This window comes from Zingiber officinale, chromosome 7B, assembly GCF_018446385.1.
Source record: "Zingiber officinale cultivar Zhangliang chromosome 7B, Zo_v1.1, whole genome shotgun sequence".
In the NCBI taxonomy this organism is placed as follows: Eukaryota; Viridiplantae; Streptophyta; class Magnoliopsida; order Zingiberales; family Zingiberaceae; genus Zingiber; species Zingiber officinale.
The window spans coordinates 103314095-103325742 of record NC_055999.1 but is presented as its reverse complement, the minus strand read 5'-3'; the positions used below and the strand labels follow the sequence as shown (position 1 = coordinate 103325742).

General features: G+C 36.8%; 1 protein-coding gene across 3 annotated transcripts; it reads right to left on the bottom strand.

The window, feature by feature from the left end:
• Window positions 1–196: 196 nt before the first annotated feature.
• On the bottom strand, window positions 197–8500 carry LOC122006630 (zinc finger protein CONSTANS-LIKE 14-like). Of its 3 annotated transcripts, none has more exons than XR_006118734.1 (4): window positions 7563–8500; window positions 2229–2417; window positions 713–2135; window positions 197–600 (listed from the first exon to the last, which is right to left on the bottom strand). XR_006118734.1 is itself a non-coding variant. In XM_042562197.1 (4 exons), exons 1-4 carry the CDS (start codon window positions 8412–8414, stop codon window positions 507–509), a joined length of 1365 nt encoding a protein of 454 aa, XP_042418131.1. In that variant the 5' UTR covers window positions 8415–8496; the 3' UTR covers window positions 197–506. The 3 variants fall into 3 exon arrangements, 2 of the variants coding, with proteins under 2 accessions (XP_042418131.1, XP_042418132.1); XM_042562197.1 differs by having other exon boundaries at window positions 713–942; window positions 7563–8496; XM_042562198.1 differs by lacking the exon at window positions 2229–2417 and having other exon boundaries at window positions 713–942.
• Between the last annotated feature and the right edge of the window lie 3148 nt (window positions 8501–11648).

Below are 11648 nucleotides of genomic sequence, written 5' to 3'. Positions count from 1 at the left end.
GTGAATAAAGAAGAGATATTACCTTACATGGTTAGAGGTCCTTAAATCTTGGATCCAAGGATTTGGTAAAGTGTCTTCCAAGAAAAATAGTATACATACCTCCCTGTCTCGTGTATATGCTAATCCTATCCAACAAGAATAACAAATGAAATGCTGCCATTTTTTACATGTCCAAAAGGGAAGTGGCGCAGAAAAATGAGGAAGAGAAGACTCAATTTACCGTCATCAGCGAGAGATATGCTGTAGCTAAACAGGCAAGCACGTCTACATTACTCATCAAGTATTATGAGGAAGAAAAGACTCAATTTACACTCCTCTGGGGCAGACTTGCTGTAGCTAAACAGGCAAGCAGGACTACATGACTCATCAAGTACAATTTGCATTTGTCTGAAGCACTTGGCCAAAAGATCAAACACAGATCCACACAAACAACTGTTTATATCACATACTTACAATTAAGAAAAGAAATTTGACAGCAATGTCTCGAATGGAGTTTTGCCCGCATTTTATCCTTCAGAAGATTTGACAAAACGACCTTTCACTCGTTTCCTTGTGTCAGCTCTCAGCTTCCTGGATTCATACCTGATGTGCTTATCATATCTGTAGATAAAAAATTCGATGGGAAGTATTAAAAAGTAGCAGATATAACAGAAGAATATCTCACAAAACTCAAGGAAAGAAAGCCGACAAGCGGAAAAAGAACTGATCTCACCTTCGAGTCTTCTTTTTCTCTTTGTATCGAAGCATAGCATTGCCCCTGTTTCGTGCCAACAAATATTCATCACTTTGCTTGTTTGCATTCAACATTTCTCTACTATTTCCAGTAGATCCAGAGTGATTTGATGGACCAACAGGCCTAACCATATCTGAGGTGGACCCGCCTTGGGCAACTGCTTTCTTTACATTTTTGTTACATCTGCTGGTCATATCAGCCTTTTTCAGCTGGAAAAAGGGAAGAGAGAATGTATCGACTCATGATACTGAGACAACTACAACTATCTGTCCCTAAAGAATAATGGAATGCAAGTCAAGAAACCTTTAAAAGAAGACTAATCTTCTCTTCTATCATCCAAACAAATCTGTAGTGTCTTAAATAGGAGGATAAGAAGTCAAGCTTATCAATTGGCATATTGCAACCAACAGTAGTTGCGCATCATGATTCAAGTATGGTGGAAAACAATAGGTGCTTATGATAAGATACTACAATTTACTAGCAAACTTAAAAGGCAGATAGATATCAATGATGAAAATATCTCAAACACCCACCAGCCAACTAGCAGTTGGAAGTCCATTAAGGCGTCTCTACTCCAAACTCAAGTTTAAGATAGTATCTATTTATATAGATTGATGTCTTCAACTATCATTTAAAAGTGTGTAGGAGTAGATCTCTCATAATATTAATCAAGAGATAACTATGTCACAATCTACTTGATAGCAACATCAAAGCTCAAGTGTTCTTCAACTTGAATTTGCATTGTACCAAGATTGAAACGTGCACGAGAAAGTTCACTATCAATAATAGAATCAAAAGAACAGAATGAATTGTGCCTAGCTCCAAAGCAAAGCAAATGTGCACAATTAACAATTGAATACAAGATTCCAACATAAGTGATAAGAAAGAGTCTAAAAAATATCCATAGAGAAATAACTAACAACAGACTAATTGTTAACAGGTTTTCTTAGGTTCAAGGAAGATAAATGAAAATGGTGGGAAATTGATAGGGGGGCCACCCTCTTGATGTCCAAGGCTCTCCTTTTACCCTTTCAACAGTGAATAAACTACATTTCTTAGCTAAAAAATTGTTTTGAGGATCAAATAAACTCCAAACAGAATTAAATTGTTTCGTTGCAAGAGATCAAGAATGGAATTTGAATCAAGTTGAAGCCAAATTAAATTAAAAATTAACAATTTTCAAGAAACTTTTAAAGGATCCAAATTGACTTGATATCAGAGGAGCATCTATTTCATACTTAACCAAAGAAAGGTGCTCCCTGGATGATTTAGTAAAAGTACAAACATTCCTGTTATTTTTGCACCTAAAGCATTAAGTTGTGATGATGAAGCAGGAACACTAGCAATGCCAGTAGTGTTCAATGGTTTCTGCGTCAGATAGAAGCTGCAGCATGATAAGTCCCTACATCGTATCATAAGGACTTTATGGCTAAAATACTCCTCAGAATCACCTTATGAATCTATTATTTACTAAGTCAGACATATGCTTAAGTACCTCACTTGCTGAATGATAGTTTGTCTCACATATATCCTCTATTGTTTGGTCTGTAGCTCCAAGCGAACTTTCTGCAAGAAGTTCACCATAACTCTTGATTGCAAAACCAGTGGAATTTGTACCGAATCCAACTTCAAATGATGGGTATTCAAACTGATTCCTTAACCTTCCAGAATTAAAATCCCATATCTAGGAAGAAATAAATAGAGTAACCACTTCAAAAGTAATTACATAATGGTACACAAATCAAAATAATAACAAAGCTGCGTCAGAAGGAAGTTGAAAAGCAATATTTGAACATAGACAGCATATATTCATATGTTCAGCTAAAAACCAAAAAAAAACCAAATGATAGGATGACAGCATTTGCATAGCTTACCGATTCCTTTTAGGAAGCTATCAATAGTAAAAAGAATTTCCTTTGAAATTGACAGGAATATTCTAAAGTGCAATATAAACCAGGTAGATGATAATTTTTTTTCATAAACCAGATCATACAAAATTTTCAGTATATGTTTAATGAGGTTCTTATGGTTGTGTTCGCTTATAAGTCACCCTTGCCCCCACAGACTTAGCTGGGATGGTAAGTGGATGACAGATTGGCCCAATGAGCGAAGGGTCGAATCCTGGAGCTGGTGGGCATAAATCCCTGCACCCCGGCACAGCTCATCCTCCTATCCATCTTATCTCTTAGTCACCGTGATTTACCTCCCTCGTGATGGTCTTGGGACAGACTCATGGGGGCACTGGGGGTGAGCATAATTACCTTTTGCCCAATCTCAAAAGCCATCCTTCTTAATCTGGACAAATATGTTGAGTAGGATACTGTTACATGGGAGCGGTTCAAAATTGGAGACTATTGGAGAGGGCAGTGAGTAGGGACGGAGCCAGGATTCAAAATTAGTTGGGTTGACCATATATAATTAATATAATTAATTAATAAATTCTAAAATATAAATAAAATAAAATAAAATAGTATATGAATATTAATTTTTTAAAAATATAGAACAAAATTATTTAATATTCAATACATTCAAAAGCATGGAGCAAAGATACAATTGAAATTGTGCTCTTCGATTATTCTTAGAATTAAACTCATTAATCATTACATCGTAATCATTTTTTTCAACCAATTCCCGTTCAATGTAGATGACCATAGAATCTACTAAAAATTCTTCAATCATTTTATTACGAAGAGCTATTTTAACATATTTCATCGCTGAAAATACTCGTTCTATTGTTGTTGCAGAAATAGAAAGAGTTAAAACAAGGTGAACCTACCAATTAAATAAATATACTATATTCAATATATAAGTAAATAATATAGTTATAATTTGTAAACTATAACAAATGAGGAAAAAATTCATCTGTCAATCAAATTATAGGTTCTTGACTTATTTATTTCAATTAATTTTTGACATAATTAAGAAATAATTGATAAATTTTGAAATCTTTCATAGCTAGCAAAATCAAATTTATAGTGATCATATTGCATTCTCAATCAATAATGAAAAGACTAATGATACTAGTCTTACAAATTTTTTCAAGTGATACAAGGCAAGGTCCATATAGTGGTTCAACACTATCCATCTTACTTGCTATCTAAGAAGTGCTAGGTCATTGCTCTAACCTTCGTCTATAGATTCCATAAAACTTTAATTAGAAAATATAAAATTCAAGGAATTCAGACAATTGGCTTTCGGTCATGCCAAGGGTACACAAATCAAGAAAGAGTTGAAGTATCACGAATTGTGAGCAAATGGGCAAAATTGAGTAATTGACCATCCTTGTATAAAATTTTCTAGAGGATAAAAAAAGTAGATTTGACATATTAATATATGTTAAATAAAAGTACGAGATGTAACCTATATCTATATACCCAGACTTATGTCGCTCATTGCTTGGCAATGCCAGTGACCACTCGCGAAGCGATTGCACACAAATCGGCTACTTGTCGCCTAGCGAGGCAACGTTCGCCTCACGAGCGGCCACCTCTCTTTGCCTCACCGACCACCTCTCGAACAGCCGATGACGGAATTTTTTGTTGTTGAACAAGAAATAAAAAATAGGTCACCTTTGAACAGTGAATTACTTGCTTGCAGTGGAGAGAAGAGGATGTGGTGCTACCGGCGAGTTTAGGATAAAAACAAAATTAAACAAGTTAGAATTAATATATTTATTAACTTATTAATAAAATGTCATTTATAAAATTTGTCAATCTAATTTGATATTTTAATTTTAAAAGTATCTATTTTTAATTTGATATTTTAAAATTTGTCTACAGGGGAGTGAATTTGTCTGTGATGGAGCTGAAAAAAAACAATGCTATTATTTTGTTTTTTTTATAAAGTAGGTGGGGCTAGAGCCCACCCTAGCCCAAGGGTGGCTCTGCCCCTGGCAGTGAGGGAAGGAGATTTGGTAGACAACTACATGAGGGAGTGTGCATATGAGGTGGGATGGCGTAGAAGGCAAGTTAGTGCATGTAGGAGGCGGGTCACTGCAACAAAAGAGAGGGATGGCATAGGTCAACTGAAGTAGGTGGCACGCTCAAGAGAGGATCAAAGAGGAACGACTCATACGAGATTGTAAGGAGAGGTTAACGATGAGCCAACGGATGTAGTTGTGGCAAATAGTAATGGTGCAGTGGTGGAAGGAAGCATGTGAAGAAGAAAAGGTGATCAGAGAAGCAAGTATAGAATTAATCAATATTTAGCTTTGGTAACAGCAAAAGAAAAACAAAATTGATCCCTCAAATCACCCAACCCAGAAGATAAGGACAAAATTGTTAAAATAAAAGGATAAATATCTCATGTAAAGAAAATAAAAGGTAACCACATAAAGGTAAAATTCTCACATAGAGAATCAAAATATAAATTTATTAATCAAAATTTGTTTAATACATGAGATCCTAACTCCTTTTATAGATTGACATTATGACTCATCCTTTCTAAAATAAAGAATTAGTTTATCCCAATAAAAACTCTAATTGACTTTTTCTAAAACTAAAGACCTTTTAAAAAGAATCCCACCATTTTCTAAGAAATATAATAATTTATAAAAATTAAAACAACTTAGACAATTTTAATCTTTTAAATAGGATTTGAAAAACTGTGTTACAAAAATTCACACACCGAAGACATGTAAACTCAAGTTAAAAAGTAAGTTATCCAAAAGGGGAGCCTACTTTCTAACACCCAAAATCCTCACTTAAATTTAAAGAAAGAGCCTTTAAATGATTCACATAACCTTAAACGTGTATTTGATCCCTTTAGAAATATGTCCACAAACTGCAACATAAACAATGTTATATCTTTAGAGGATAAAGAACCATTAATTGAGTCACAACACTTGATCTTAGAAGGACCTTTAGTGACTTTAACTTAGAAGATCTCCTATGACGTGACTTTAAAAGATCATCCCACTATCTTAATCTCTTGGGAGAATGATTGGCATATTACTCACTATGACTTGGTTTACATGTCATACCTTGTTCATGTTACCTAGAAAAAAAGGAAATAAAACAAAACCAAGAATAATGAAACAAAAAAGTAGGACATTTTTTTTGGCATTGACAAATCAATTAAAACTTTCATAAGTATTTGTCCCTTTTACTTAAATCTCTAAAGTTCATCAGTCTTTGAAAGTTGATTTTCTTGTTTATTACTTGTCATATCTTTCTATTGAGCTTATAAAAGTATGTATACAAATGTTAGGAATATAATTATATGAATAATGATTACTATGAGGTATATAGCAAATTGAAACATTATCCCTTCATATTTATTTAGTCAAATTATCTCATAACATCTACTCTAAGAGTCTTCTTGCCTAACTTATCAAGCTGTATAGTGAGAAAGATATTTTCAACGCACTTATCAACTTATTGTATTAGTTCAATTTTTTGAACTTAAGGATATTCTACTTTCACTATATCCAATAGTGCTAGTCTATTTGTATGTCTTTAGAAATCAAATTATTGTAAAATGTAGTTATAAGAAGCTCCCATCTCATTGTTCTTATTTATTCAAGTAATAATACGATTTATATTTTAATATTATTTCTTCAATTAGCAATCTGCATGCAACCCCATGTAATCACTGAACGTGAATTTACTCTGAAGTTGTGCCATTTTCCCTCTGCCTTCCTCTCCACCATCCAAGCACAACCTAAGGGTATTCAAATGGAACAACGAAGCAGACGTAGCTGATAGACTGCAGTAAGCTTTCTTCCACTGATTTCACTAGGTATCCTCAGGATTTGCCAGTTACTGATTGTTAGAACGTAGAATGTTGGAAAATTAGTTTGGTGACCAATAGGGAGAAGACGGCTATTTCGTGAGTAGACCGTTGTAAACCAATTTCTCGAGTGAATGAGGAATTAATGTCTAATGAAGGGTTGGTCCGATATAATCGAACGGAAATTTGATTCGTATACGAGTTGAATTCATGGATGAACGCTAACTCAAGTATATGGAACCATTGAGGGGTATGAAATTATAGTTAATTTCATTGATTAATTTATTGATTGATTAAAAGATTAATCATTGTGATATTAATTAATTAATTAATATTTATAATAGATTAAGTAAATAGTTAATCATATTAATCAATTAAATTAATTAATCATAATGAAAAGGTTTAAGTGAAAAGATTTAAGGGAAAAGACACATCTCATATCCTTTCACCTCTTGGGAGCAACTCTTCATCCCTATAAAACAAACCTCATTCCTTCCACTCAATATATTCAATTCTCAAGTTGTGAATTCTCCTCTTGGATTCTCTTCTCTCTCCTCTCTCCTCTCTTAAGAGGCTTTGAAAGTTCGACAGTGCTTGAAATTTGGAGTGCTCCTATTTCGAAACGCAAGTCGTTGTATCTTGGGAGACGATTGCCAATAAACCGTAAGCACCTTGGCGGGGCAATATTGTCTTAAGGAAAGAAGGACTAGCCTTAATACTTTATCCTTATGGATAAGTTTACCCAAAGGAGTTGTGTCGATATCCGAAGGGATAACTAGACGACCGACGAGATTAGGTCGGTAACGACGATACCAAAAAGGATATGTCTCTTAATCGAGAGGGTACTTCGATAATCGAAAGAGGAAGTCGAGAGTATAAATAGGACAAGGTCCACATCGCCATACCGAGCTCCACCGGTTAGAGTCATCGACTCATCGTCGAGATGACTAACCGGGCCCAACTGTTAGATCTCAATAACGAAGATTCATATACACATATTTAAAAAATATCCAACAGAATGGTCTATAAAGTATTCAACTGAGATCCAAGGAAAAAAAGATTCCAACGTTGAGAAAAAGAAAGATCAACATTTTCATACCTGAGGAGAATGATCCATGGAATTGTGACCCAAAACCAAGCTTTCTCCTTGCACAAGCCGATTGCTCCCTCTGAGAGCCATACATGGCGAGGGTTCGACCATGAGCAAAGAAGTGAACCCTATCGGCTCAGTTTCCAATCCATTTTCCTGTTCTTTTTCTTCTTCTTCTCCATCTTCTTCTTCTTCTTCTTCCTCCTCCTCCTCCTCCTCCTCCTCCTCCCAAAGTCTGTTTTTTCTACTCGGCGTCTCAGGCCTACGCTTGCTAGTCCCTGCTGACTCTCTCGCGATCAGCTCAGTCAATTGCCTCATCAACGCGTGTCTCCCCTTTCCACTGGACGCCATCGAAATATGCTGTTTCTCGGGACACGGAACGTAAAGCTCTAAAAATGAAGGATCAACGGTCGATGTGGCGTCAAGAGAGAACCACTCGTCGCTGGAAATCAAATGGCTTGGAACACACGGGTGCTGGACCTTCGCCGGGAGGTCGAAGCCCCATGATGCAGCGAGATCGCCCGCAGAGGGGCAACCGGAGAAGCTCTGTAGAGGCCCGCGGGGGTGGGTGGAAGATCCGAAGGCCGCGTGGGTATCAGCGTCGCAAGCGGCACATAGAGCGAGGCCGTCAGCCGCGCAGAGGGCGACGGCCGGAGCGGAGGTGCAGTTGTCACAGATCGGAGCGCGGGCGTGCCTCTGCGCCAGAGAGTTGGCGGCGTGGACATCAACATCGCAGGCGAGGCAGAGCCTGGCGGAGTCGGCCTGGCAATAGAGCACAGCGACTGCCGCTGCGCCGCAGTGATCGCAGGGCGGCCCTTCCGGCGGCCGCTTGTCACCTCCTTCGCCTTCCTCCCTCACCATCCCCGTTCCTCCCAAACCCTAAATCCACGGTCAGGGGCACCTTCTCACTCGCCATCGCACCCCGGTGAGTTAAGGGGTGGCGGAGACTGATGGTGTCCTTTTTACAGTGATCTTATAGAATGGCTCCGAGTAAACAAGCCATGGAGAACAAATCAAATATGGCCAAGTCATCACGGTGGCAATAAGGCGGGGACGTGGCAGTGTGTGAAGAGGATTGTACGAGAGATTGAGTACGCACTGGATTTATTGACATCGTTAACAGTGGAATTTTCTTTTGAATATAAATAAGTGAAGTGGTGGAGAATCTTGGAGAAGTGTAATGATTACTCTCAATAATTCGGTGAAGATTGCTGAAGACAATTTCTAATAATAATAATTACTTGATTGCTTCTATAAATATTAAAAGGCCATCTCACAGCCAGGGTGAAGCATTTTAGGGCATTTATGATTAAAAAAAACTTTACATAGAGTGTTTTTCTTATTTAGGAAAAAAAAAGTCTTTGACAATAAAAGGACAAAATTTTAAAAAATGTATATTTTTCTTTTAATTATTAAGGTCACGTTTCTCTTTTATTATTATTTTTTTTATCCATTCACATAATTTTTTTCAAATATATATTATTTGAGGTTATCTCATCTTGTGAACGTTAAAAGGTAAATCATTAATGAGTTGATTTTGTTATCAATTTAATCAGCAATCGATAACTGACAATAAGCATTATGATATAATTATGCGAGCCAAGACGAAGGTAAAAAAAAAAATTAGAATGACGATCATAAATTTTTCAGTACAATCATTCCAACGCTCAAGTTTAGAGAATGAAGAAGAAGAGCAATATTAGGATTTAAATGTATTAGAGTTTAAATATATGTGTGTATGTATCTTGGATGTCAAAAAGGATTACCTTTTATAGGGAGACAATAGACTTTTTCTTTTCATTCCCATCTTCACGTTATCATCATTTAATTCCTTAAATAATCTAAGATTTATTCACTTCGTTGTCTTTTTCCCAAAATAATTCGAGATTTATTCAATGATTATCCAATTAAGAGTCTCCTTTTTAAGTCTAATCGAAGGGGCGAGAGTCTAATTAACTAGACTTTTTGTGTAATCAGAATAATTTCAACTGCCTAAATTGCTTAAACCATGTGGCGGATCCATTCTGTATTTATGACGATATTACGTATTAAATGGCAGCACACTGGTAAGCCACAAAATTATATTAAATGTCACAAATAGGCTTATCAAATTAACAATGTATTATATTCACTGAACCCCTTAATTAAACAATAATGTTGTAGTAACGAGCCCAGGATCGATCCGAGGAACCAACGGTAGAATGTAATTTAGGATTGTCTTTTATTCCTATTTTTGGGGTTTTCGATATAAAAATAGAATTGGGGGTTTTAAAGCTTTAAATCCAAATTAAGCAAATGAAATGCAAGCAAATAAGAAACTACACTACTGTTGAAATTAAAGCTAATTAAACTACAGAAAACTAAATTACTCACTAATACTTAACCCTAAGCTAAAGCAAAATTAACAACAACTTTAAAATCAATTGAAACTAAATTACTCAAAACACATGAATTAAAACAACTAAGCATAAAATGAACTATGATTACTGAATTCAACAACGAAAACTGAAATCTAAATCAATCAACAATAAAAAGAATGCAAAAAGTAAACCCTAAACCATCTCATCACCAAACCAAACCAAACCAATTCTCTCGGCAACTTCTCCTTGCCGTCACACAAGGAAACAACGGAGAACACTCCAACTGTAATCAGAGAAGACAATCTCAGAAGCTACACTCAGCTCAACCTTTACCAGCACCATCGGAGACCACTCCAAGCGAAGCTGATGAAGATCGGAGCTGCCCAACTCTGGAAATCTGCAAATCTGCGACTGCAACCTCAGATCTGAAATGGAGCTGATGGTGGATGGATTGTCGTCGGGAACGGTCCAGAAGCAATGGAGGAACACCGCCAAAGCTCTCGGATGGAAAACGGAACCACCGATTGGAGGAACACCTCACAATCGGCAACGGCAGATGCAGAGGTTTGCGGAGCAGAATTCTCGCCGCTAGACCACCTTTGAACGAGCTCAGATGGCCGGAAGCTGGTCGCAAGCAACTGAGGGCATCGTCGCCGATGAAATCGCCGGAAAAATTGATCGGGAAGAGGAGATGGTGGTCGGAATCCGAAGAAGATGCGCCGCGGGACGCGAACAGTGTGTGGAGGACTCGACAAAGAGGAATGCTACTGTAGCTTCTCAGATTTAAATCAGATCTGGATCTGAACGGACGGCTAGGAGCAATTTGGAGTTAAATCAACGGTGAAAGCTTGCCCAAAATCCGATCCGAAGGTACTGATCTTGATCTAGAGTCTGGATCTACCCTCCCTTAGGTCGGATCGATCAGATCATCACTGGATGGCCCAGATCTTCCGATCTTCAATGAATGGCCCAGATTAATCCGGCTGGATCAATGGCTAGATGAACTCAGATCTGGATCAAAACTTCTGGATCTTCATCAATGGCTCATATCTGCTCCCCATTAGGTTGGATGGGACAGATCTTCAACGGATGGTCCAGATCTGTCCTATTCTTGATAAACGACCCATAATGCTTCAAAGCTTGATCTTCTTGTTTGAACTCCGATTTGAGCCCAATTTCGGTCCAAATAGATCCAAATCCAAGATCCTTTGATGCCTACAAAATAAGAATCAAATATTAGCATCAAATAACACCAAAAATAATATAATTTGCAATTAAGTCCAAAAATACACACTATGCACAAAATATGATGTAACCATGATTTTAACCTATGAAATCAACATCAAACTATGCATATATGAATCAAAATAATACAGTAAAATCATGGTTATCAAATCCCCCACACTTAGTCTTGAACATCCCGTGAAAGTAAAGAAAACTCAAAATCATCTCCATAGAAAATTTCCTAGCAATATCTAAAAGATAGTAAAAAGAATTTAACTAAGACCATCTAAAAATCACAAACAATCATGAATACAATCCAAACAATAATCAGTAGGTATGGTAGTTTCAATCCAATTGAAAAATAAGGCAAGTTGCATCTCACAAGGGATTTACCTATTCTAACTCTCACACTCAAACATGTATATAAGTGGAGCTCTCTCAATGCAACTCACAATATTTCACTACCATAAGCTTGCTTATTTTCTACTTTTCCACCACCATAGAACATAGC

What these genes read in the sequence shown, in the direction of transcription:
- LOC122006630 (XM_042562197.1), bottom strand. Translation starts at nt 8,414, where the DNA reads ATGGTGAGGGAGGAAGGCGAAGGAGGTGACAAGCGGCCGCCGGAAGGG. An exon ending in CCATGGATCATTCTCCTCAG is followed by an intron (nt 2,418 to 7,562) that starts GTATGAAAATGT and finishes ATTTCTTCCTAG; the next exon opens with ATATGGGATTTTAATTCTGG. An exon ending in ACTATCATTCAGCAAGTGAG is followed by an intron (nt 943 to 2,228) that starts GTACTTAAGCAT and finishes CCCTTTTTCCAG; the next exon opens with CTGAAAAAGGCTGATATGAC.